Source organism: Echiichthys vipera, assembly GCF_963691815.1.
Source record: "Echiichthys vipera genome assembly, chromosome: 20".
Taxonomy (NCBI): Eukaryota; Metazoa; Chordata; class Actinopteri; order Perciformes; family Trachinidae; genus Echiichthys; species Echiichthys vipera.
In genome coordinates, this window is record NC_139845.1 from 13,968,330 (window position 1) to 13,995,351 (window position 27,022).

The 27,022-nt window shown below is 41.7% G+C and overlaps 1 protein-coding gene across 3 annotated transcripts in view; it reads right to left on the reverse strand.

Annotated features, from left to right (window-relative positions):
* Positions 1 to 27,022, reverse strand: part of strip2 (striatin interacting protein 2) — a 30,672-nt gene continuing 3,650 nt past the window's right edge. For 2 of the 3 annotated variants that reach the window (XM_083934841.1, XM_083934839.1), the window contains exons 2-22: positions 25,679 to 25,748; positions 23,207 to 23,281; positions 19,744 to 19,878; positions 19,284 to 19,404; positions 14,486 to 14,554; positions 13,453 to 13,559; positions 12,637 to 12,764; positions 12,277 to 12,465; positions 11,544 to 11,594; positions 8,086 to 8,318; positions 6,591 to 6,656; positions 6,441 to 6,504; positions 6,028 to 6,099; positions 5,804 to 5,878; positions 4,965 to 5,062; positions 4,434 to 4,560; positions 3,454 to 3,554; positions 2,851 to 2,917; positions 2,607 to 2,711; positions 2,030 to 2,234; positions 1 to 260 (exon numbers count right to left, since the gene is read on the reverse strand). In XM_083934841.1, the coding sequence (XP_083790967.1) occupies positions 10 to 260; positions 2,030 to 2,234; positions 2,607 to 2,711; positions 2,851 to 2,917; positions 3,454 to 3,554; positions 4,434 to 4,560; positions 4,965 to 5,062; positions 5,804 to 5,878; positions 6,028 to 6,099; positions 6,441 to 6,504; positions 6,591 to 6,656; positions 8,086 to 8,318; positions 11,544 to 11,594; positions 12,277 to 12,465; positions 12,637 to 12,764; positions 13,453 to 13,559; positions 14,486 to 14,554; positions 19,284 to 19,404; positions 19,744 to 19,878; positions 23,207 to 23,281; positions 25,679 to 25,748 (2,409 nt within the window). In that variant the 3' untranslated portion in view covers positions 1 to 9. The remainder of the gene's footprint in view (positions 261 to 2,029; positions 2,235 to 2,606; positions 2,712 to 2,850; positions 2,918 to 3,453; positions 3,555 to 4,433; positions 4,561 to 4,964; positions 5,063 to 5,803; positions 5,879 to 6,027; positions 6,100 to 6,440; positions 6,505 to 6,590; positions 6,657 to 8,085; positions 8,319 to 11,543; positions 11,595 to 12,276; positions 12,466 to 12,636; positions 12,765 to 13,452; positions 13,560 to 14,485; positions 14,555 to 19,283; positions 19,405 to 19,743; positions 19,879 to 23,206; positions 23,282 to 25,678; positions 25,749 to 27,022) is intronic. The other variant, XM_083934840.1, reaches the window with a different exon arrangement.

Sequence of the window (27,022 nt, forward strand, 5' to 3'; positions counted from 1 at the left end):
CCCCCTCCATCACGGATTCTGCAGCAGCCCCTCCCACTGGATGGGCTGGGAGAAGACCTCTCTCTCCAGCCACATCTCGTAGCTATAGTGAAAGTCCTCCGGCAGCTCCACGCGCTGGCCCAGCACGCTCTGCAGGCAGTTGTCCACAGGCGCGAACTCTCCGTTCTTGTTCTTGTCGTAGCGGCGGCTGTTGAACTTCTCGATGCTCTCCCGCAGGGCGCACTCCTCCGCCTGGAAGTCCCAGGGGCGAGCGTCGATATCTGGGACGAGAGGAGGAGATATTTAATCAATCTGCTGTTGAATGTTCACACAATCTAACAATGATCCTTTTCGGAGTGATGGTGATACAATCCACCTGTGCCTTTATGGATTGATTGATCTCTTTCCCTGTCTTTCTTCCATTTGCCACCTTATTCTCTACATTCTCTCTTCACTTCGACCCGTCTTTCTCTCTAACACTCATGGTGACAGATCACTTGCTCTCCCGTGAGGGACGTGACCCTGAAAAGCCCCCCTTTTCTCTGTTGCTATGGCAACACATTCCAGGCTGTTTGCCAATGATTGTTGGAGCATTGTATTTCACACACGCACAGTACATACACAACATACAGACGAGTACAGTGGACAGCTAAGTGATGAGTGTCATCTACCATTAATTATACAATTAAAATGTATGAACCTGTATTAAATGTCATGTTCACAGAGCCTTGGGTAACTGTATTATTTATACTACAGTCTCTGTTCTATTAATCAGCTATAATGGAGGGTAGAGAAAGACCGCTGGGACGAATTATCTCCATGTATTATGACCATTTTATTTATGAACATTTGAGAGGCCAAACTGACCCGTGGGTCCAGGAGAATGACAAATAAGGGCCAGTGTGTTTTGTTCTTTCTAAAATAAAGCTGCCACACAAATTAACACAATAAACCAGCTCCAGTCTTTTCGTTTCTTCTTTCTGTGTATTTAAGACGTAGTTGATCACAGAAACTATACTACACTATACTACAGTATATACTATACTATATACTATATTATACTATACTATGAATCTTACTGTATGTTCCTTTTTTCTTTGCTGGTTATTTAATTGGCTGTTGTTTAGAGCGTAAACTCCCCTCAATTGAATTTTTTTATTAATTAATTTAATAAAATAAACCATTTAAAGAAGCGTGGATGTTTAATTGGTTAATGTCCAGTTTGGCACCAAACTGACTATTTTGGGATGTAAACCATAGAATTATAAAGAATTTCTGTCTGCCTTTTATTTATTTACTAATGTTTATTTGTTTATTTCAGGCAATTCACATGTCGGAAAGGGAAAGCGGGAGAAGCAAAAGCTTATCTAGAACCAGCCCTGTTACCCACAGAATACATTATCTTCATCTTACTATTTTTCTTATGACATTTGACATAACATGTTTTAACATCAGGTAGTTAGTAATCACAGCTGCAGTCTAGCTTTAGCTTCTTAGTGTCTCGATTTACAGGACTCAGCTGAGAGCTTCAGAAGTGACTTGTGATCTCTCACAATTGTACCAAAAAAAAAAGACAAAAACATCTTGCTTACGCGCAAGTAGACATTTGCCTGGTACTGTGCTTTTCACTGCTTTCACTGCTATTGTTTGGGTACAAGTGGTTTTTGTTTTTACTCACATTCCGTCTCAACACAGTGTCTGCTGATGCCTGCCTTTGACCTTTATCAACCCTCATCCTGGGTCATTCTGTAACGTTGAGCCATAAGTCTCAAAAACAAATTTCCTATATAAATGGATACAGTATATATATAAGTATACAGGTATATAGGTATACAGGTCAACGTATACACATATATATATGGACGAATGGTTCAGTCAAAGCGTTTGCAATCTTATGTTCTTCTTATGCTTTAAATGTTCTTTTAAGAACATTTAAAGCATGTGACTGCCCTTTGCAGCAATACCAGGGGCCAATCAATCGGCCTACCCTGAACAGAACCTGCTCTAGTCATGTTGAAGAATGAATCTGATTCCGCAGACTGCTATTTACCATTTCCATAGGCCCAGTCGTCATTGAGCCTGTGTCGGACCTTCTGGTAGATGGCTGACATGGTCTTCATGTTGCTCTTCCTCCATTGGCGACCCAAGTACTTGGTCTGGATCTTAAGCAGCTTGAGGACGTAGAGCTGCATCATGGCCTGCTTCACCTTCAGAGCTCTTTTCAGGATGGGGGCAGACTTGAACACCACCAGCATCTGAAAAGGGAATGAAGTTGACCTAAGGAGTATGGTTGAGCAGGCTGCAGTCTACCAGAGGCATACTGCAAACAAAATGCCCATCCACAAAGACCTTCACTGCGTCGTATACCCATGAAAATGCATATGGCTAGCTCATAATGGAAGATTTTATTTTTATTTTCCACTGCCCTGCTGGGCCCCTGGGTGGGCATCCAGATGGGGACACACAGAGGGTAGAAAAACATTAATTCCAGCATTATAAGCTTGTTTTTTTTTTTATACAAATGCCTGTTTAAAAAAACTCCATATGATTTATCAGACTCAATAGGATGGGTACATTTTACAGTGGAGCCAGTGGAAAATCCCACGATGTGTTGTAGAAGTACTCACCATCGTCCTTGAGTGTTTCCACTTTGTCAGCTTGTTTAATATTCTCAGCAGATTGATACAAGAAAACAGGTTTCTCCAACAGAATTGGTTGCTGTCTCCTGCTTCCTACACGCACACGTGCACACACACACACACACACACACACACAGAGAGAACAAACAAAGGTCACGATGACACTTGGAAGCCTTGAACCTTTATCCACTGAGGATCAATCAGGTGTCACGCTGACCGTGTTTTGACTCACCAGGCTCTCCGCTGTGAGCTCAGGCATCTCATGGACCACACAGTGGGGAAAGTCCAGCACACATATACTGCAATAAAAACACACACACAGACACACAAAAACACTGATCATTTAGCCCAGCACTAGCCCTCCACTGAACACTTTATATACTGTAACATCACATAAATCTGTCCAGTCTGAAAAAGCTCTGAAAGTACTAGATCAGTTTATACAGTCTACTTTATACAGAATTGCACCTGAGCTAAAAGAGACAGAGACTGCTATAACCTGCTGAGTAAGACTCCTGTCACCTAATTAGTTTTCCTTCACACCTGAATCTCCTGTCATCGCTGCTGTGATGCCGTCTGTGCCACCTCCTGGAAGCCTGCTGATTTTATGCATGATTGCATTCATGCCCGTAATACTTGGTTACATATCTAACCAACAGGTTCTCAAACACATTTTTAAAAGGTACAGTGGAGGCACTAAAGAGGTAGCCATTTCCAATGTGAGTTCAATGAGACAAAGGCACACTTACACAATTTTCCTTTGTCTGTCGCATTAAAACCGAGCTTGTCTTTTTTTGTAAGACAGAGGGTACAGAGTAAGAGAAAAGGGTCCTACCTGTTTTTGGCACTGATATAGGACATGATGTTCTGATTGAAGAACTTGAGGATGAGTGGGATACAGTTGGCAAACACCAGGTGCTGGGAGACAATTTCGAACTGCAGGTAAAGAGGAGGCGGCAGTGCGGAATAGTTAGTTTCACAGCGTGGAAAAGAGCAATCACTATAAATTGAATGTGAATAAATGAGTTTTGCACTTCTATTTCTTTATTATGATTCTTCTCTTGTGGTCGGAAAGTACTTTTCAGATAAGATGAAGGACATTTGTGATCATGATGTTGACGGGGAAAATCCCGGAACAGAAAATCCATATCTTGAGAAAGAATAGAAGAGGAATAAAATACTCCTATAGCTGATAATCCTGTATGATTGATTGACATTTTTTAATGTAATAAATGTATCTTTAAAAACTGTTCTCATCATGCAGTGTTTGTGCGCTTGTCAGATAATGTACCAGACTAATCCATTTGACTTCCCACTGCAATTGCATTCTGCTTTCTACACGTATTCCCCTTTTGTGGCAGCAGAGGGTGCCACCACTATGACTCTACAGAGCAGATTTTAAAACAGTGTGAAGGAATGTCTCTTCCTAGCAACTGAAAATATCTTGTATATACTCTGAACCCAATAGGAACTGATCTTTTTTTTAAAAAAAACCCAACAGATTTTAGACCAGATGCTCTCTCTCAGTCTGTTTTCTGTAATCATGCGATGAACAGATCAAATGTCAGTGTATCAGGCTCATGCGGTAGGTGTGAGGTGGGGGGTGAAGGTCCAAATGTGGGGGTGGGAGGAAAGTAATTGCATGTTTGACCGGATAATCAGGTGGAGGGGTAGGGAAGGTAGAAATGTGGGGAGAGGGGGTGCTAGTGTATGTGTGCGCTGAAGGGGGAGGTTAGATAGAGAAAGAGGAGTAATATAAAAAGGAGAGAACGATGGCAATGTGAGGTGCCTGCAGGAGGCGTGTGTGTGTGTTACCTGATAAATATGGTTGAGTTTGAAGTGTTTGAGGAGCAGCAGCAGCAGAGCAGAGATGGCCTTGACGATGATTTCCTTGTGGCGGTTAACGTCAATTCCCAGCTTCATGCTCTGAAGGACAGTGATACTGGAGGACACACACACACACACACACACTAAGGCCTTCAAAAACAATACAGCTTTGTCTCGGTAAAAGAAACTCTGCTTTGAAAACAAACAGATATTCTGATTAGTCTGTCGATGTTGCATCTGAGGTTTGGCCGGCAAGGAGTCTGCCAGTAAGTGGATTTGACTAGTGATGATGGGAAAAGTCAACTTTTCTTGCAGATAAATAAAAAAAGACGACATCAAAAATGAGCCTGATCATCTCTTAAACTGCAGGACACTGCTGCTCGACAAACAGGACATGTACCTTTTATCGTCAGCTGCTTGATCTGAACGTGGCTCTAGATGTGTGCGGACGCATAACAACGGAACGATTAAAAAAAGATTAAAATAGTCAAACTGTAGAAGGCTTTGTACAGTACTCACGGCATCTCCTCAGGCAGCACATCGGCCAAGATGTTGATGGAGTCTGTTTTGGCTTTGGAGGTTGGAGCTGCGGCCAGCAGCAGCTTCAGGAGAGCAATCTGATACGGGTAACAATGCACATTATTAGACCAAGGACCTGTTTGAGATCTATATTTTGTTGTGAAACAGGTACAACGTGCTTTGGATAATCTAAGATCACTGCTAAGTAGACTTGTTAATAACTAAGTGTTCACATACTTGTCTAGTTACAATATATGTGCATCACTGCAAGCAGCTATTGATGCTTTAAGGTCCCATGTTGTAAAAAGTGATATTTCCATGTTTTTTTTTTATTATAAAGTAATATGGGTGCCATATAAACACTGCGAAACTATGAAAACACTCAATCCACAGAGAAATACACACAGCCCGTATTCAGGAACTGTGTCTTTGCTTGGTTCTGTGTAAATGAACAGAAAACGCAGTTGAAGTGCACCTTCATTGCAGCGCTGTTGCGGCATCTCTGTGTGAAGTCACAACTATACTACATATAGGTATAAAGTGTATTTGTGTTCTTGGTGCAGAGACACCAAGAACACAAATACAGAAGACCTGGAAATGCTGACCAATGACCATTGAAGCATGTAAACATGTTCTTGCAGAAACACAAAATGGAAGTATCAACATGAAAATGAGCAAAATATGGGACCTTTAATAACTAATTTTCCCTTTTTGGAAGATACTGAAGATACTGTACGTAGATTCTGTCTGTTTGGAGTGTATTTAACGGCTCTCAGCAAAAAACACATTTGGTAGCAAGATGGTGTGAGGAGAGATTGTGTAAAAAGTGAGCCACTCACCACATACTGGGACAGGTTAGGAAGCATGCCTAGGTACAGCATCTCTGTCGGCGTCTCCTCCACCTCCTCCTCGCCCTACACAACACACATCAAAAAAAAAAAATCAGATCCGCACATTTCAGGAAACCAATACGACAGGATTGTTTCTTTCCTGATTACAAATTCACCACATTAAATATTTACAGATTTACAGTGTCACGATTGTTAAAAAAAAGAATACTTGCCAGAGTCATTGGACACTGTTGCAGTTCATCCTCTTTTCTGATCTGGACTTCAGCGATGGACACATATTTGTGCTGGAGTGAACAAGAAAACCATACAAATATAACACAGATTATATACAAGTATATAAAGGTATTGGAAGTGAAGTCTTAATAAGCATTGCTAATTGACACGCATAGGGGTATTCCTTTGTGTAACTACACTTCACAGTTTGTTAGCACGGTTGTTATGGATTTTTAAGTGGGATGTCAATGTCAGGGGGATTGAGCAGAAAGAGAGTATTGATTAAAAAAAAATTCCAGCCATAATGAGCCAAGGAAAAGACAGAAAAGGAGAAGGACATTTGGAAATGTGAATCTGTGTAGATTGAAGAGTGAGCGAGAGGCTACATGAGGCAGAGGTTTCCCCCACTCACCTGTTTGAGAGTCTTGACGCTCTCATGGATGGGTCTGGGCAATCCCACCAGGGTATCTGTGTCACTACAAAACAATACACAGCTGCACCAGACTGAAAAACTGACAGCACAATTTAAAGGACATTCGGTTGTCTCAAATGAAATACCTACTTTCCCAGGGTAAAACCGATGAACTTGTTTCTACTGGTCTCAAGGAAGTGCTCAATGTCTTTCTCCCTGCGCACAAACGCACAGACAGGCCGCGGTCAGATTTGCCACAGTTCTGCATCTGAACATGCAACTAAGCCATTTTTTTTTTCAAGGGAGCACTCACATGCGTGCGCTCACCCACACAAACACGTACAAGAGCAAAAGCACAGCGCATTGGCTTCCTCAAATCTCATCGGTCACACCGCATGCTGCTGCTATCTTTGAGCATCCTACAGATCAGCTCTTAATCAGCCCTTTATGTTGCAGCGCTCTGACCCAAACACATAGAAATACACACACTTAATGATAACCAGAAGACACACAGAATATAGGTTTTCTGATCATTAATTCGCAATAAATACACCGCTATGAAGCTTTTTGTGTCCTCTCTCAGATGCATTACTCATGTCCCAAAAGCAGAGGCGGCACGCTGGGAACACACCACGCGCTACTGTCAGGAACACACGTAGCGTATTGCCGGATGATAGCGAGAAGAGAAAACTGAGAGAGGATTTTTCTAATTTCGTTTTAACTTCTCGAATGGTGGTGATCAGGGTGGGAAACTGACACCAGCAGCCAGCCAAATTAAGTCCCGGCTGTGGGTGGGAAGTTTTCTCTACTGTATCGTAGTCAGGGCAGGCGGCCAACCTTCATTTACAGTAGAGGTTTTATTTAGTGGAATAAGAGCTCAATGCTTTGAAACTAAATCATGCAGGGATACTTTTTAACAGCTACAGTAATGAGAATCAGGGTTGACATAGAATGGTATCCCTTTACGCTAACTCCAGCAGCGGGGGTGTACGCTATACTTAGAATATTTCCAGCCTTTTACCTTTACGTAGTTTTGTGCTCTTTTCCATCAACAAAAGTGGTCATTTTACCTCACAGAACATGGGGATTGCTGGTCGTCCACTGCCTAGATCAGTTAGTTTGTTTGCGTTATTGTGTGACTTTTAAAGGGTAAGGAACTTACAAAACTGTTCGAGCCGCAACTTCCGTATTCTGAGGTAAAATGTTTTTTTTGGTCAATGTCGGGTGGCGTTAACGAGAGCGTAGACAACGTCTTCACTTCCCTCTGTGTAAACTTAAACTTGGCTGTCTGACGGCAAGATAAAGAGATGAAAATCTAAAAATTCAGCCTACACTTTAACTAAAATCATTTTTTTGAAGTGGACCTTTTTTGGTGGCTAAAATAAGTTTAGCTGCTGCCCCCGTCTACAGCAGTACATTGCTTAGCATCCGAGCCTGTCCTTCTGCCCGCCTCTCCAAATTGGGGACAAACTGACCAGCATCTACTGTAGATAATACACTGACAGATAAGTACCTCACACAACCCTACATGAAAAAATTCCAAATTATCCCTTTGTAATTGTTATATTGTAAAAAGTCAAAATACTTTTTATTTTACAGTCAATGAGTGTTTAATTCAGACTCAAATGAAAATTGTGTGATTAACCTGACTTTAGGGGCCCAGGGAAGACCCTTGGGGAAGTTGACCCTTTCTGTGGGGGGTCTGAGGGGAGGCGGCGGGGGCGGGGGCTGAATGATGACATCACGGTCCAAGGGGTCCACCTCGCCCTCGATGCCACTGTCTGTGTCCTCGGGGTCCTCTTCCTCATCCCGGGCGTCGTCGTTCTTGAAGGGGTCCCGCTCGTTGTACGTGTCCAGGCTGTCCTGCTTGACCAGCGGCTGGGAGAGAAAGAGAGGACAGGTGGTCAGCTGCACTGGGAGGGATTGCTTACGTCAAATTACCTAAATCTACCACATACACTTTATCTGATAGCGAATGCATCACCTTTAACTACTTAACAAGAAGACTCATGCTGTGCAGCCAACATTGTTCAAAACCACTTTATTTCCAAAAATATCCAATATTCAAAAGGTTTTGGGAAATTATATATAATGATGCACAGTCTTAAATTGAAATATTTCACCCACTGTAAACATATAGCTTTAATTAAGAGATGTGGGCGAGAAAACAGAATGTATATTGACTGATACTGTCAAGATAAAATTATTTTAACAACTTAAAAAATGTACCCAAAGAGGAAAAATCTATCACTATCCTGATACTACAGTACTAAAACAATGTATGTCCACTATTTTGAAGAGCACACAGACACAGTGGGCTATATTCATACTGCAGCTTTAATGACGAAACACACTGAATTCTGAATCAAATTAGTAGCAATGCAACCTCAGTCTGAACTCAATAGAACAATGTAGGTGAGTTTCTTCGAGACAAAGCATTTTTTAACTTTCTACCATTTTTACACTTTTCTTAAAAATGTGCACACTGAAATGTAAAAGAATCCACCAGGTGTTGAAACTCATCAATATTCAATTATCATATATTTCTGATAAAAGTCTGACCATTCGGTCCGAATATATTATTATTTGCCAAGCCTGCTGCCTGTCATCTGTCGCTCCATTTCACTTGCGCTGCTCATGATGTGTTCAGGTGTCATGGGAAGTCAGAAGTTTTTGACATCCAACTAGGTAAAGTGCACTGGAATGTCAATCTCCCCCAAATTAGCTAGTAGGAGGTTCCACTTTAACAGGCATTCCAGTGCATTTTGCCAATTTGGAGGTCCGAAACTTTGGACTTCCCATGGAACTTGAATGCAGCATTTCTCTCTAAACGCACAGGAGGAGGGAGTTTCAGAGGTCAGGCAGGGGGAAGAGGGTGGTACTCTTGAGGGAATCGCTAATTGCTCTAACTGACACATGCACGAAAGGTAAGAATTTAAAGACAAAGTTAAGCCTAATAAATAATAACATTTACTTCCAATTAAGGGAATATAAATTCAGCTTTAAGGCTTGCAGAGTTAATGTATTCAAAAGGTCTGGTGCACACTATTTACTCCTAATACTATATTTTTAGAAATGGTTCAACATCTTGGGAAATACTCCAATTCTCTTTCTTTCAGGGAGTGAGATGACAATTTATTTGTGGAATATGAAGCTACAGTCAGGAGACGTTTAGCATAAACAGCTACCCTGGCTCTGTCCAAAGGCAACCACAGCAACCCCAAGCAACATTTCGGATTCAACTTACCACACAACTGCACTTCAAAAGACATGGGGAAAAAATGCAAGCACGGCCCAATGAGGCTAAGACTTTACATCAAGCTCTTATCTACAAACAAACCCATTTAAGTGCAAAACAAACATTCACACACACATACACGTACACGCACGCACACACACACACACAGTATCGCAGTTCAAACTATTCCTCCGATGAATGACTGTGGCAGTAGTGCAAGCATCAGGCATGAGTCAGCGTTCTGGACATTAGTTGAGCCAGTGCAGTCAATGTATGGTGCACCAGTGGTAGTACTAATGCTGGACTAAGTGAGGAGCAGTGTAGTGAGTGTATGGCGGGGAGGAGGGAGGGAGGAAGAGGTGAAACCGAGTTGTGAGCCATTCTCTATGGAGAAGCCATTCACTGGGAGGTAAAGCTACTGTTTTGCTATCAGGGTTAGGGGACAATGACATCCATGTAAGAGAGAGGTCAACTGAAACCCAAATACAACACCGGCAGAAGAGAAAGTATGTTCATGACGATCTCAATTCACCTCCTCAATGAATGCATTTAAAAAAAGGACATTGACCCCTAGTCCAGAGTCTACAGTGCAAGGTGAGTGTTGCGGCCAAACCTGGTAGCAATGTGATGAAAACTACAGGGGGAGATGCTACTACAAGAAGATGTCTGAAGTGACTTTTACGGGAAAGTGGATAGTGACCGCTCCAATGCCAATGACAGCAGCCAGCAAGTCAGCCCTGTCTCTCAAACCCCCCAACCGCCTGTACTGAGGAGGCCAGAGTGGAGGAGGAGAAAGGAGGAAGAGGAAGAAGAAACAGGGCGAGTAGAAGAAGGGGAAAGACAGAATGAGGTGTTTGAGGATTGTGAGGAAGGAGGAGGAGATGAAAATGGAGGGAAAAGTATGGGAAGGAAGAGGGGAAGGGACAGGGAGAACTATAAGGAGGAAAATGAAGTGGAAAACTGGGAAGAATGAAGGGCAAAAGTAGGGCGGGCGTGTTGAAAGGAGTGGAGGATATACGCCGACATGTATGGGTGTGAATTTAAAAGATAAGCATGAAAGGAGGATATGCAAGTAAAGTGAAAAACAAAATGGAGGAAAAGATGCAGGTGAATGGAGAAGTTGGACGATTTAGGGAATGCAATTGTTAATTAATACCAATCTCATGTCTGTCGTCACTGTGACGTTGCCAGGCAACCAGCGGAGGCTTCAGGAAGTCACTGCCATGACCAAGAACTATTTCCAGCACGTAACTGCCATGTAAAATCACAAAACTGTTGTTTTTTTCCCACTTCAGTTATTGTGCATGTTTTTAGCAAGGTCAGATTAGCTGTTTCCCCCTGTTTTTAGTCTTTATGCTAAGCTAAGATTAGCTTAGCATAAAGACTAGAAACAGGGGGAAACAGCATAACGCTTGCTGTAGCCTCATATTTAGTATTCAGACACAAAAGTGGTATGGTAAAGTGGTATACTATCAGCAAAAAATGCAAATAAGTGTACTTCCCAAATGTCAAACTATACTTTAAATGAATTGTTAATGAAGCAGAGGGTAGGATTGCACCGAAACCACTTGGAGCATTACTTTCATTAAAGTGTGATTCATCTTTGCCAGAATAATGTAAAATTTTCAGACATGTTATATATTGCTTCCTCAGTTTTTGGTGCATCCTGTTATGACTGGATGAGGTTAAATGACAGGAGGAAAAGAGCAGAAGAGAAGATGAAGAAAAGAGAAAAGAGGGCAGGAAGGCAGAAAGAGGAGAGAGAAAAAAAGGTGGCACAGGTGTGGGGAGAGAGGGGTGCATAAAGTCCAGCTCAATGCAGAGAGAAAATGCAGAAGGACAAGAGGGAATTTGTGGGTAAAGACCTGCTTCTTGGGAAAGGGACTGTCTCCTTCCAAGCTATCAACAAAGGCACTCTGTGGGAACACAAGGAAGAGGGGCAATGAGAAACCAAAGGGCAATTAGAGAGAGAGAGAGAGAGAGAGAGAGAGAGAGAGAGAGAGAGAGAGAGAGAGAGAGAGAGAGAGAGAGAGAGAGAGAGAGAGAGAGAGAGAGAGAGAGAGAGAGAGAGAGAGAGAGAGAGAGAGAGAAAGAGAGAGAGAGAGAGAGAGAGAGAGGGAAAAAGAGAGCAAGCCTGTCCAGTTAAAAGTTCTACTAAAAACAAAGCCATCCCAGAACCAATATCACCTCTGGCGTCACTGACTTACGACAGAGAACCAGTGATGTTGGCGCAACACAATTTAGGAAAAACCTGACCAGGCAAAGAGTTAGAGGGATCACTTTACAAGGAACAACAAAAATAATGCAAAAAATGGAACAATTAGTTTGAAGTAGCCTTCACAATGCCATGTTAGTAATACAGTTCAGTTATACTGTAGGTTTAAAAGATACAAAACACACCTTCTGCAACACTGCCTCACATATGGTTGTCTTTAAGCTACAACACGCTAAATCACTGACATTTCCTGTTTTTGCTTTTTTTCAATGAATGCGTATTAAAATGCTGCATTTATAAGTTGAATTTAGGGGAGTAAAAGAGGAGAAGGATAAGCTCTGAACGTGTGTGGCGCATGCATGTGAGGTTGGGGGGGTCTGTACCCTGCGGCTGCGGCGGCCTCTCTTCTGCTGCTGCTGTTGTTCAATGAGCTCCATGGCAGAGGCCGGGGGAGAGGCTGCTCTCATCGCCCTGACCACCTTGATGCTGTCCTCGGGCAGCGGGGGCAGGTTGAGACCCTCCCGGCCCCGCATCTTCATCTCCTGGAGCTCCTCAAAACCCCCCAAGGTGAACTGGAAGTCAAGGATGGAGACAGAAACACAGTCTCGCTTTATGGCTTCTGTGCATTTAATCAAGGAGGAGTCAGGAGGAGGAACACACTCACAAATGCACACAAACGCCGATCCAGAAATGCACGGAAATAGATTTATGTGCTTTATGTGTCAATGCTATAATGTACTAACCAGTATTGTCTTCCAGAGCAGCAGTAGCACTTTCTTCATGGGGAAGTGTGGGGCATTCATGCTGCAGAACTTGGTCACCATTGTGAAGAGGAGCAGGGCGAATGGCTCTCCATTGTACAGAGGTGAACCTGATGGGTCAAACGTCAACGTATATAAAAAACAAGGAGGACGGCCGAGAAGCAGGGATTTTTTTATGTACTGTATATAAATAAACTCTAGTAGTCTGTATTATACAAAAAGGTGGTGGTGTACAAAGTCAGCTCAAAGGAGTGTACATTTATTAAAGCTCCCGTATTATTCTTATTTTCAGGCTCATACTTGTATTTGGGGCTTGTACTAGAACATGTTTACTTGCTTTAATGTTCAAAAACACCATTTTTTTTCTCATACTGTCTGTCTGAATATACCTGTATTCACCCTCTGTCTTTAGCACTTGCCTCTTTAAGGCTGAAAAAGTCTGTTCTGATTGGTCCGTGTTTCCGGGTCTTCCTATCCATGTTCTCGGTGTCTCTGCACCATCATTGCAGCTGGGGAATAGCTGTAACGGCACTATAGTGGAACTTTACCTATATATAGATATATAATATAGTTGTGAAATCACAACCGTACAGAAGTCCTGACGGCTCGTTTAAAAAACACAATTTCTGCATACAGGATGTGTGCATTTCTCTGTGGATTGAACGTTTTGATAATTTCAGAGTATTTATGTAGCACCTTGACCTGCTTTATAATAGAAAAAGAATGGAATTCTTACTCTACAATATGGGACCTTAAGTGCATACAAACACTGCTTGTTCCACACACACGAACACACACCTAGCTCATTCTTGAAGGCTTCTCTTGCTGCTCTCCACTCGGGTCTGTCGTCTTCCGTTTGAACTCTAATGGTCTCCACTATCAAGTACATGATGCTCAGTAGCACTCTGCAAAGAAAAGAAACACACAGTTGTCAGCTTGAACATGTGTGTGTATTTGTTTGTGAGAGTGTCTGTGTGTGTGTGTGTGTGTGTGGGGTAGACATTTAACTGGTGCCTAACACAATAACAATGGGCCTGAAAGGTCTTCAAATACAAGCGACAATAATATGGAAGAAATGATGAGTAACAGTAAAAGGGAAGGTCAAGAAGCAGAGGATTCTATGCAATCTGCTTGTGCATTTAAGTATGAGAGGAAATCATTTGTATTCTCTGCCAGGATAATGCACCATCCATTCAACATTACCTGATGGTAAGTCAGGTGGTGTTTTAGCCATTAAAACGCTTTGTTCGCTCAACAAAGCCTCTCAGTTCTAAATAACTATAATGGTTTTCAATTTTGTAGCAGCAATGAGGTGCAAATTTACACCTCTAGCCTGTAATTATTTGTAAGTGTTCAACTGGGGAATGCACAGACGGAGCTCTGTGTATGTGTGAACGTGTGTGTGTGTGTATGTGAGTGTGTATGTGAGTGTGTGCAGAGCAGCCGGTTTGGTCCAAAAATCAATTCCATTACACAGAAGGAGAAAATGAATGAGAGGGAAAGTGACAAAGAATATAATTAAGTGTGTGTGTGTGTGTGTGTGTGTGTGTGTGTGTGTGTGTGTGTGTGTGTGTGTGTGTGTGTGTGTGTGTGTGTGTGTGTGTGTGTGTGTGTGTGTGTCTGTGTGTGTGTCTGTGTGTGTGTGTGTGTGCTTGGGGTCGGATGATGAGAAGGTGAGCATGAGGAAATACTGAGGTGAATTCGGGGGAATTTTCAGAAAAAATAGCAAGACATGAGACATCAATTGGAAGAAAAGGAAGATATTTTTCCCTTTGTATGTGAAGTGAAAGGAATGTGGAGTAGCTGTGGCTCATGTGGTGATATTACTAACCTGAGCTCTGTGCTGTCTGCGAGGGAGATGGCAGGCTTTCTCACTGCACTGCTGCACGCCTGGTTGTTACTGCACAGAGGGAAACAAGGAAATAATTGCATCATTTTAGAGGTTTATTTGAAAAAAAACAAGAGCAAGTCTGTGCATACTGCCCACACAATTACCAAAACATGATGAATGATGCAGAGTTTTTAAAACATACACAATCAGACTCTCGTTTTTAATGTGGTGCCTTTTTCGTCCTTTGGTATAGTCGGCAGCGGGTGTGTTTACCTGACTGGCTTGCTTACACTCTGCTTTGCTGTGTACCATGCTGAGAGACCATATTGTGCCATGATGCCTAAGAGCAGCTTATGTAACAAAAACAAAAAGTGCCAGATCCCAACTGAAGCTGACACCAGTAGCAACAAAGCTGACTTGAAGGAGCCTCTGCCACACCGTGTCCTTGAAGTGCAGATCACAGACGGTGTGTTTACTGTATTCTGTCTGTCTCTTTCTCTCAGTGTCGTTCTGTGTTTTGCTATCCCCATAAATGTGGGAGGGAAGAAGTGGTTGTGTTGAGAGCTACACAAATATGGAGGATACTAAAGTAACAGTTCTTGGTTCTTGGTCCCAGTCCTGACTGAGGCTCTGCATGCCCTGTCACTCAGTTTTGCTCTAGGAAGTGTCTCGGTGGTGGATTGAGGCTCCTGGGAGCACTAAGCTTTAGAAATGGGTTTAATACCCTTGAAGTGATCTATTCCACTAGCTCTAGCTCACTTCATGGTTTGTTTTTTCACATGCAGTGTAGATGCTGGGACCTTAGTGTATATACACGCCTGTAGTGTACCTTTCTAAACTGTGTCCAATCTATTTAGTTTGCCACAGTTGGACTCAAGTCCGAGACACATCTCAAGGATAATTAAAGCAGAACAGCAAAGGGTCCTAAAAGTTATGTAGATGAGTTTTTAGTTTTTTTAATACATTAGCAAAACAAAATCTAATTTAATTGTCATTGTGAGTTATTGAGTGTTGATTGATGAGCAAAAATGGTATTTTATCCATTAAAAATTGTATCTACAGCACAATAAAGTGTGTAAAAGGGGAGAGGGTCCGAATACTTCCTGAAGCTACCGTACTCTACAGTATAATATTGGGTTTTATAAAGAAGTTACTAGAACTTATGAGAGTATTTAAAAAAAAGACTCAGAAATGTCTCGACATTTTGATAGAATTATTGTTTCTAAAATATATCATTTTATTGTATTATTTATATTTATTCATAATGAATTATACAAATATAATATTACATTATTTTTCTCTATGTGTCTCTGGATGCCAAGCCTCCTTAATCAAAACAAAAATGACATGTATTAAAATCGTAACATTGATTGGTTACTCTCCAAACCACAGGTAAACTGGTAAGCGATCTTTACCAAATCATTCAAGTTTGAAGCTGATGCGAGTCCAAGACATTCCTTTCATGGATAATTTTGTATACATATACACTGACATTCCAATACATTTTCTTATCATCAAACCTTGACTTACGGCAGTGTTTGAGAGACTCTAAAGGCACTAAGTGAACCTCCCTTGCCTTGAGCTCTCTTCGTAAACCTGCTAAATGCTAAAGAAAGAAATGCTCCAGTGTTTTAAAGCGTCTGTTTTCTTTGGATGACCAACATTTAAAATCAACTGAGCCAACTTCTATTTTCAGGCTATACGGTGCAAACGGACCAACTAAGATGACATCATTTTTATGTATTTATTTTTAAGGACTATTATTTGTGGAGCGGGCCATAAAAGAGCTTGTGGTGCCACTTCTTCCTCTGCTGCTTTTTGGGGAGCTGGAGATCTTCCAGCTGGGACCTCGTGGAGCTCTGGGCTTTCTCCCGTTCCTGCTCCTTTCTCTGCAGAGTCCGCCTGAGGCCATCTGTGGCCTGAAGGAGGGATGACTTTTCCTCCTGCCACTCAATGCAATGAACCTCCAACTGCTGCTCCGCCTTCTTCAGAGCAGCCACAAGGGTTTTGTTCCTCTGATTTTGCTCGTCTTGTTGAGCCACAAAGAAGGCTCTGGATTTCTTAGTCTCCTCCAGGATGGTCTTTTTTTCCTGCTGAAATTGAAGGCGCTCAGTCTCCAGCAGGTCCTCTGCCTTTTTCAGAGCTGCCGCGATCTTCCTGGAATCTGCTCTCTGCTCCTCCAGCTGGGCTCGATGGTAAGCCTGGGATATCTCCAGTGACTTCTTAGCCTCGTCCCTCTGCTTTCGGAGAGCTCCCTCCATCTTGCTGAGTTCATTCTGCAGCTTCCCAGCCCGAACCTTCTCAATCTCCAGGTAGCTTTCCAACTCTAACTCGTTGGTTTTAGCTACTCCAATGGGCCGCATCTCATCACGGAGCTCCAAATTCTTCACCTCCAATTCATTTCGAAGGGCCTCGTTCTCTCCCTTTATCTGCTCAATTTTGCCACGCAGGTCTTTGACGAAGCATAACTCCTGGCGGACATTTTCCAGTTCGAATTCCAGACACACTAACTCCAGCTGGGCATCCCTCTGTGCTCGGAGGAAATTAGCCAGCAAGTCCTGTTCCAGACTGACTATCCCCTCACCTAGACTTTGAAAGGGCCTTTCCTCACTGTCCTTCAGTACACGACTTAATCTTTTTGCTAATGAACTGTGGTAGACATTTACTGGAGGTTTAACCACCCTGGAGTTGAATTCCATGACTTACAGCTTTGTCTTCTGCTGGACTTCAGTGTTTTGTCCCCTCTGTCTTTTCCTGTTATGAGCACCTTCCACTATCACAGTGTAAAATTGGTCTTTGAACCAAACCGGCATCTGAGTGAAATGTATATGTGAACCAAACAGGGGTACCAGCATGTATAGAGTCTCAACATTCTAAGAAGTCTTGTGGACACAACATAACATTATCATTTGAAATATTTCATATTTTCAATCTTACTGGTTTCCAAGAGCAACGATGAGATCAATGATGGAACGGAACAGAATCTATTATGTGATTACTAAAATATGGCAAATTATGTAGACTAGGAAATAAAACAATGGCGCAAATTAATAGAACAAAATTGGATTCAGTCATGTTAAGTACAATCAACCAAATCAGACGACATAAACACAAATGATTTGTATTTAGTACATTTGGAAACACTCACTCTACATGTCAGCTATGCTTGATTGGAACATAGGGACCTGTTCTACCCGGTCCAGTGAGCTGCTCATCCTAAAGGTTCCCCCGAGCTCACTCCAGCCTGAGAAGGACTGCCTTTTTATATAGTGCCCCTACCTCAAGGAATGCTCTGCAGAGCAATCTAATAATGACTATTCTCCTACTGTACCTTTGGTTTATTGAAATCTATGATTTCAGATTTTTCCGATATACAGATTTACACATTCCACTTTACACATTCCACACTGAACTCCGTACCCATTTAGTGTTTTTTTCTATTTTATGATTGTTATTGTATTTATTGTGTGCTCGTCGCCACTGTACCTCAGTATCTCTCGAGCTGAAATAAAGGTCATTGATTGATTGATTGATTGAAATTCAACATAACTGTATGATTTAGCATTTGATCAAGACAGTTCGGTGAGATTTGGTTTGCAGCCTGTAGTAATAATCAATGTTCTAGCCTTTTTTTTTTTTACATGAATTCAACCCAGTTTTATGGGACCAGAGGACAAATAATTAAATTGAACAAACATTAAATTCCCAAGAGTGTAAGACAGAAATCATTCATCCTGCTGACGTTGTCAAATTGAGGCTCAATCTTTCTGTCTCTGTCCCATAGCATGATTTTGCCACCACCATGCTTCACCATAGGGATGGCAGCCAGGTGATGAGCAGTGCCTGCAGTTCACCACCGGACAGTTTGGAGTTCTGCCCAAGTTGAATTTTTGTCTCATCAGACCAGAGAATCTTTTCCCTCATGCTCTCAAAGTCCCATTTGGTAAACTCCATGCAGGCTATCATATGCCTTTTCATACTTCTACCATTTTACAATTGGAGAATACAACACAGTGCATACTTTCCTTCGCTAAAGGGTAAAATAAACTATATATATATATTAATGTCTCATCAATGCATGTTTCTAATTCAAATCTTCCCCAGAGTTGTTTGTGCTTTGTCGTCTTGCAGGTCCCTGCTGATCGTGGTGGTGCCTGCTGCCGTGGTCCTGCATGACGCTTCCTGCTGCTATTATAATCTATCACTTAAGCTGTGCTTGTTTCTACTATTCTGCTGTATTAATTGCCATAACATATAAGTCATATTCATATTACTATAGATATTATAATAGTTACTGGAAATGTGTCTGTCTCTGTCTTTGTGTCTGTCTTTATCTCTATCTCTCTCGCTTTTCTTCCTCTCCAACCGGTCAAGACGGATGGCCGTCCTCCACAGAGCTGGGTCTGTCTGACGTTCCTGCCTGTAAAAGCTGTACACTACGGGGGAATTGTTGGGTCTATGTAAATCATAAATAAGTCATAGAGTGTGGTCTATACCTACTCTGTAAAGTGTCCTGAGATAGCTTTTGTTATGATTTGGGACTATAAATAAAATTGAATTGAATTATATATATATATATATATATATATATATATAAATATATATATACATATATATATATATATATATACATATATATATATATATATATATATTGAGGGCATTATATTTATATATTATGCCCTTCACGTTCCTTTCTTTTACCCTCTATTGTAAATAAACAAGCATTTTATTGTAACTACTGAGGTAGTGACAAATGATTCATACATCCCCAGCATATGGAGTGTGCCCTACTCACTCTATCTCCATGCTAAGCAGCTCCAGCAGTGCCGTGAAGATGCCCATATTGTAGAGCAGAAAGACATTGTGTCTGGACCAGTGAAGCACATCCACCTCTGTATCACACTCATCAAACACTCCTGGGGATAAATGTGTGGGGAAAGAAAGGACACAAGAGGTGTGTTATTAGATTATTTTGTGTTTCCAGTTTGTGTGCACATTGTTTGCACCGGGGGTTTCCAGTGATTTACTAACCGAAGGCTCTTAAATAATACGCATTATATTACATTGTATTCTGTGGCTTACAGAATATGTGTCTGACACACATCATAGTTATGTGCATGCAGAGGGTTGTATATCATTTTGCCATAAAGTAGCTGCTACGGTGCATGGACCTTTTTCATTAAGGACTTTACTTAACTACTTTGACAAGACAAATATCAGCCTATTGCTGGTTGTACGATATTGTGCCTACGCACCCTGAGCCAGGTAGAGGATGGCCCTGGCCACCTTCAGCCTCTTGTCTCTGTCGGTCACCTCTAGCGCGTCCAGCAGCCTCATCACATATGTCCTCTGCTCCTCCACCGCCAGCTCGATCCACCTTCTGCCTCGAGCTGCAGAAGGGAAACAACAGAGTGAACAAGGTTATTTTCAGAAGCATTTTTTAAGTATCTTTTTCCTCTGCCTTGGACAATCCATTTAGTGTAGGCAGCCGCATCGTCAGACCTGGGCATTAAGGGCTATAGCCCACCAGCACACTCCTGAACATTGCCATTTTGGGATTTATCATCACTGCTAAAATATTTTTGTTGTGTATGATGCAGTTAATTGACATTATGACTAGAATACAGAACATAAAATGATGTAATTTAGGGCTGGTTTGACCACCTGTAGTTTTACTCAGTCACTTCACACTCACTATCTTAGTTGTTAGACTCTCACAGAGCTGGCATCTCATTGGTTCTCACAGAGATGGCATCTCATTGGTTCTCACAGAGCTGACATCTCATTGGTTCTCACACAGCTGGCATCTCATTGGTTCTCACAGAGTTGGCATCTCATTGGTTCTCACACAGCTGGCATCTCATTGGTTCTCACAGAGCTGGCATCTCATTGGTTCTCACAGAGCTGGCATCTCATTGGTTCTCACAGAGCTGGCATCTCATTGGTTCTCACAGAGGTGGCTTTTTGCACAATTTCAGTTTTTTTAATGTTCTTTTGTAAATTATAGGTTTTTAATATTCTCTTTAAATATTTAGCTTTTTTACATTTTGCAAAAATTAAGCTTTTTTTCACCGTAGCTTCAAATGCATTTTCTAGTTTACTGTAGTTATAGTTGTTAGCCTAGTGTACTATATTATCATACTTGTTACAGTAGCTCAACGTTACTGTAATTAGGCTATACTTGTACGCTTACTGAAGTTATTATACTTGTTAGCCTACTACATTGGCTGTTGTAGTTAGCGTACTTGTTTGCTTACTGTAGCTAGTTATCATGTTAGCTTTGTGTAGTTAACATATTTGTTATCTTACTGTAGTCATCATACTCCTTAGCTTACTGTATCATGTTAGCTTTCTGTAGTATTCATACTTGTTAGCCTACTGTATCATACTTATCTTTTCTATCACTCACTGTACTTGTACTACTCACTGTACTTGTACTACTATCACTTTGGGGCGGCAGTAGCTCAGTCCATAGGTGACTTGGCTGGGCACTGCCGAGGTGCTGTTGAGCAAGGCACCAAACCCCCAACTGCTCGGGGCACTGGTCACTGGCAGCCCCCTTGCTCTAACATCCCTCCTAAATTGCATGCATAGGTCCTGTCTGTGTGTGTGTGTGTTTCGGGCCTGTGTGTGTGACATGATTAATAATAATAGTGAAAAAATTCAATTTCCCCGTTGAGGGCTAAATAAAGTAATTCTTCTTCTTCTTCTTCTACTCATTATCATCTCTTTTATGTAAGCCACAGTGTCTGATAAACTGTTATGAGCAACACTACAATACATAACGACAACAAGGTAAGTGTAAATCAGCATGTTCTGCAATTTGGGGATTGAATAGTGCTTTCAGTTTTTATTTCCTGTAGTCGTTACCCTCACTCTTCACTCTCTGCATCATCTCATCTCTCCTCCTTTTCTTCCCTGTGTTTGGAAATCAGGTGACTGCAAATCATTTCAGTCAAACGGTCAAGAGAGAGAGAGAGTTAGTGAGTCAGTGAAGACATGAGGAGAAACCAGAAGTAAATATAGTTTATATATACAAAAAAAAAAAGCCTGCCATGCACTCCTGTCATGGATTTTTCTTTAACAGTGTAAGTCTTCTATTCTTAGACTCTTCACTTGATTATGCGGACAGTAATAGGCATTAAGCAGAGTAACATCATCATGATCGGTGGTCGGAGCTTAGTGCTTCTACTACTTAAGCTACTGACGTGCTGTCTAGTCATGTCAGAAGTAATTCTCGTTCTAATTTCACCACTGTCCCAAAAATGTCCCTTTCTTCAGTGTAGCGCTTCAATTAGACATGTGCTGATCACAGTGAGTTAGGTGAAATATTGATGAGCACAATGTCAATGGCCCTGACATATACACACACACACAAAGAGCACACGTCAATGAGGAGAACCACCCTCTGACAAGGAACATACAGTGCTCCGTCAACACACACACACACACACACACACAATCTAATGAAAAGAGCCTAATGTAAAGAGCCAGCTCTGCTCTATCTCTGTAAAACAGCAGTCAGAGAAGCTTTCATCTAATCCTGCTATTCATTACCGCTCAGCTGGGAGAGGAGGCGACAGATGAAGAGGATGAAGCCTGTCGTCTAGCTCTTTTTCTACACCAAATGGAAAGATGCCACAGTGAATTGGGACCTTTATGGCTTCTTGCTTATTCTGAGAGAGATAATTGGGGTATTTTTGCCAACATCATCACCCCAAAAACCTGCCTCTGTTGCCACCAAATACAACCATATATTGGAAAATAAGAGGGTGATACATTTAGATACTTTCTTTTCTGTTTTTTGGCAATATTTTACTTTCCTCACAAGACAAGTCAGATAGATTCTAAATATCTGGTAAAGAAACATTGTATCCAAGCATAATCTCTTGACAGTAACTCATGTTGGAAAAGCTGCTTTGCTCTTGGTATTCAAATGTTAATGTGAAAGGATGGGCCCTCCCAATAGTCATTCTTTGAACAGCTTAGAAAAAGCTGCACTTTGATGTTCCGGGTCACCCTCGCCTCACACAGGTTGGCTTAAAAAAAAAACACAGCAGCGCACTGACAGACTTGTGTTGCACTTCAGAGATGAGGAAAGTGAGTTGAACTGAGTTTAACGTCACTTTTACAGCTTTTAGTGTGAAGTTGAGAAATGCACTTGAACGGTAAAATGGTTTCATGATCACAGTACAATGTCAAATTTGTAAAAAACAAACAAACAAACAAAAAAAACAATTTTGTAATCCCAACTTCATGGAAATTTTCCTAGTTGAAGGAAAAAGAATAAAAACGTAAGTCCAAAAGTGATGGCGCCGACCAACGCTGAGCGGCAGTAACTCTCTGTGCTGCAATGTGAATACACACCTTCACTTTATCTATTTATTCCTTAATCCCTTCAACACACATTTTTATCACGTGTGTACTGTTTCATGAGCATTTTGTTTAGTTAACCTTCACAACCTCACTTACAGACACGGTTATCCAGCACTAAACTGGGACATTCAGAGCTACACAAAAGGACTCTGTCCTGTTCCGACAGTCAACTGCGGTCGCGCTGTTAAAGGAGTCATCAAGGTCTCTGTGATAAGCAACACCACTGGCTGTAGACTCCAGTGTGTTTGCCAAGACCCTACTTCGCAGTGCCACATCAGTATGAGCATTTTGTAACATGTAATACACTGCATACATACACAAACACACATATTCACACACTACCATGGCTCCTGAAGTCCTCCTCAAAGTAATCTCTGTTCAGGGCAAACTCTGGCTCCTCTGTGTAACTGTAGAGTTCTGTGGACAGATTACAATAGAAATGAGCTGTCAGTAAATCAGACAATATTGTGTTTCTTTGAACATTAAAGCATGTAAACATGTTCTAGTACAAAATCCAAAATCAAAGTATGAATATAAAAATGAGCATAATATGGGACCTTTAATCATTTAAATAATCTTTCAAGCAAAGACTCTCTGGACACAGTTTATGTCTCCAGTGAGGATTTGCTGTTTTTCTTGGTATTTTTCACAACTTTTGGACATTTTATTGATACAAAGAATGATTGAAAGATGAATCAATCAGGTAAGAAGAGAATAGAATTAAAAACAGTCGACAGGTTAACACCTGCAGCTAAACTGCGCTACCCTACGAAAACAAACAGACCAGCTCCTATCTCCTCGGAGGTGATCTCATCTGTTTCATGCAGCGTTTAATGATTCGTCACGCTTCTCCTCCTGTTCTGAGTGCAGTCGTCACCCCTAAATCTCTAGGAGCTGTGGCTAACCGCCGTGACTGTCTGTCTATTTGTGTTTGCCAATGTGACTAACACTCAACTGCTGCTCGCCATCTACCGGGAGGACAATCAGTTCGACTTTAAATCAATGTTGTTATTCGACGTCTCTCTCTGCACGTCACCTGGCTCTGAGGAAAAAAAGGTTTATACTAAAAAGGAACCTAATTTATACACTTGAAGGAAACTATTGTACCAAAGTACAGACACATGCATCAGCATTGTGGAATTCTGTTCTTCTGTCATTGATGCATCTTTGGTCGTTTAGAATTCAAGCTCCAAGTCGCGCATGAGCTAATACGAGACACAGATGCAGGAACAAAGCGGTTGTTCTGAATGTATAATCATAAGTCTTATTATTACGCATAACATTAGTGATACAGTGTGTCTTCTGTCTGGGATGTGTCAAATTGAAGATTTTGTTCTGTGCCTTCAGCGGTGTGTCATCTTATTGTCTTGTTTTTGTGAATAACACTGTAACATAAAACAGCTGAAGAATGCCTGAGGAATGCAGATGCAGAATTATATTTTTCCAATCAATAGCACATTGTAGTCTGTATGCGAAGTAGAAACAGAGGTATTACTGTAGGAATTCTGTGGAGGAAACCTTGTGTGAATCATCCATAGTTTTGGCTGGAAGTCTGACTCTGGTTTGACATGAAAAGAGAATCTGGACGAAAGCTGCAGAAGGAAAGGAGATTCATGGCAGTAACCGGGCCAGATGGGCGCATGAAGGTGCATCACAAACCAGGTTTACAAATGGCAGTTTGTGTTAAAACAAGACTAAGGGGCCCTATTTAGATGATCTTTAGGGTGTGTCCAACCCCACCTTGGCTAGTTAGATGGTTCATATTTTTGGCCCAAAGTAAGGAAGGAGAAAAGGGGTTGTATTTAGTCTCTTCATTACTCATTGGTGTGTTCTGGGTGTAACATGAATGAAAACAGAGTGTCATCTGGTATTCCATTCCCACTGTGTCGTTGACATAGACCAGGTTTTTGTTGGTAATTGGCGACATCTCTTTCTGATGACTCAAGACAGCAATGCGCCAACAATGCAGCGCACCACATTTTAAGACCAGCACACTCGCGGGCGCACAGATGGACGCAAGTTCACAGCGTGGAAGCTGGGCATGAAAATGAAAAATTAAATGCAATGATAATTGCGCTGTACATCGCCAAGGCTACACAATATGTATTTTTAAAATTAAAAATGGATGTAGCATACCCGTCAGGGTCCGTACTATAATGGCCAAACTACTCTAGTCGACACTTGGAGAACAGCAGTTTTTGGCACTTCTGTACTGGATCAGCAAGGAAGTCGCTGTGGTGGGGGCTTGGTGTTAATATGCCAGTATTAGCTAGATTGATGGAAATGTCTTTAGTTTTGCAGATAGTGGGTCATCAATTAAAATATTGGACATTTATTGACCAGTTAGTGGCAGAAATCTGTCATTAAAATTCATAATTTGGGCACCATAGATTTATATGTGCAAAATGTCATGGCATCAGTCCAATAGGTGGCAAGATATTTCACTAAAAAACAAAAATGTCAACCTTATGGTCAGAGGATCATCAAAGTCATTAGCATAAATGGGAGTATGAATGTCTGCACAACATTACATGGAATCCCTCCAACAGTTGTGATATATCAGGAATGACATTGCCATCAGTAGATGGCATGGCTAAATCATGGGAAAGCCACAATATGTAGCAGTCATGGTAGGAGAATCACAAATAACTATCTTAGACTACAGTCATTCCTTAGTTAACCAGATCATTACAGTACATTTCTGTACATTGAATGCATTGAATACAGTGTAAGAGAAGCAAATGGGGTACATAAAGGTTCATTTTCTAATCATTCTAAATAAAAGTCTAAAGTTTAGTAGCTGGTCAGTCTTACCTGAAAGCTCAGCAGTCAGCGTGTCTGTGTCTCCGTACTCAAACTCCAGGTTTGGAGACTCCATGGAGCTCTGTGAAGAACAAAAGCACACATGAGCATGTACAGTACTTTATAGTATGACACCGATCTCAGCTAAATCACAGATGTCTGTGACACCCACTCGCGCTACTCAAACATACTGCAGGCTATTCACATTTTCCAACACCTACCAATGCTCTGTACATCATTTGCGGTCACACACTAGGAGTTGGACGCAAATCACCCACGCACACTCTTCAGGCTCGTTCACAGTTTTGTTTCATCTTGTGTACTTTTGCGATTTTGACTGCCTGCTGAATATCCAGTCTGGGTTATTGATTAGTTGTTTACGTTTTCGTTCTCTCAGATTACAAGTGCTCTCTACGGGCACACACAGCTACAGCTTCGATCAGACTGACTGCACAGTTAAAGGGTACTCTCCCTAACGTAGATCCAGGTAACTGCAGCGAGGAAGGAGAGGGGAAAGAGAGGACACAGGAGCAGATAAGCAGCTTAGCTCCTGTATGCGGTCGAGGGTCTCTCTTGGCTCAGACTTTAGCCTCACCCTGTGATTAGCACGAGACGGAGCGCACACATTAAGATTCTATGAACTGTGAGCTATGCGCTTCACATGCTTTGGACCTTGCGTGTCCAAAATATCAAACCCTAACTCCTTGTTTTTATCCTGATGAAAAAGGAAGTTGGCAGGATTCGGATCTTGAATGGATCTTGAATGCTCAGATGCCCCTGAGGACCCCCAGATCCTCAACACTGTGGAAGGAATGCTCCCCTCCAAAACAGAGACGTGTATGACATGAACGTTGCGAGTGTAACCTGCTTACGATTAACGCCTGGGATCAAATAGAAGCTTGAAGGTACTATGTGATGCTCCATACTTTTAATTTGTGTACTTGGCTTGGGTCCTAAGGAGTTGTAGCATATATTCACACTGTACACACACTGCACTGCTACGTTCACAGCTAGAGCGTTATTGCTAACTTCATATTCACCGTTAACTGTCACTGTGTGCGTGCGTGCGTGCGTGCGTGGGTGCGTTGCTCACAGTGAAACTTCGACCCAGGCAGCAGACGAGAGGAGTTTTTTCTTTTCTCTCTCTCACTTTACACACACATATGCACCAAGTTCTTCCGTACAGGTGTCCTCTACTTGTTTAACACATTTTTACCAAGAGATATTAAAAATAACATTGTAACCTTTTTTCAAAAATCCCCAATGCTTAAGCCTGTTGGGGAGTCAACTTAGGCCCGGTGGGCACCGACACTGGCAGAAACCTTGACTAGAGCATGTTTAGCTCAGTCAGCTCTG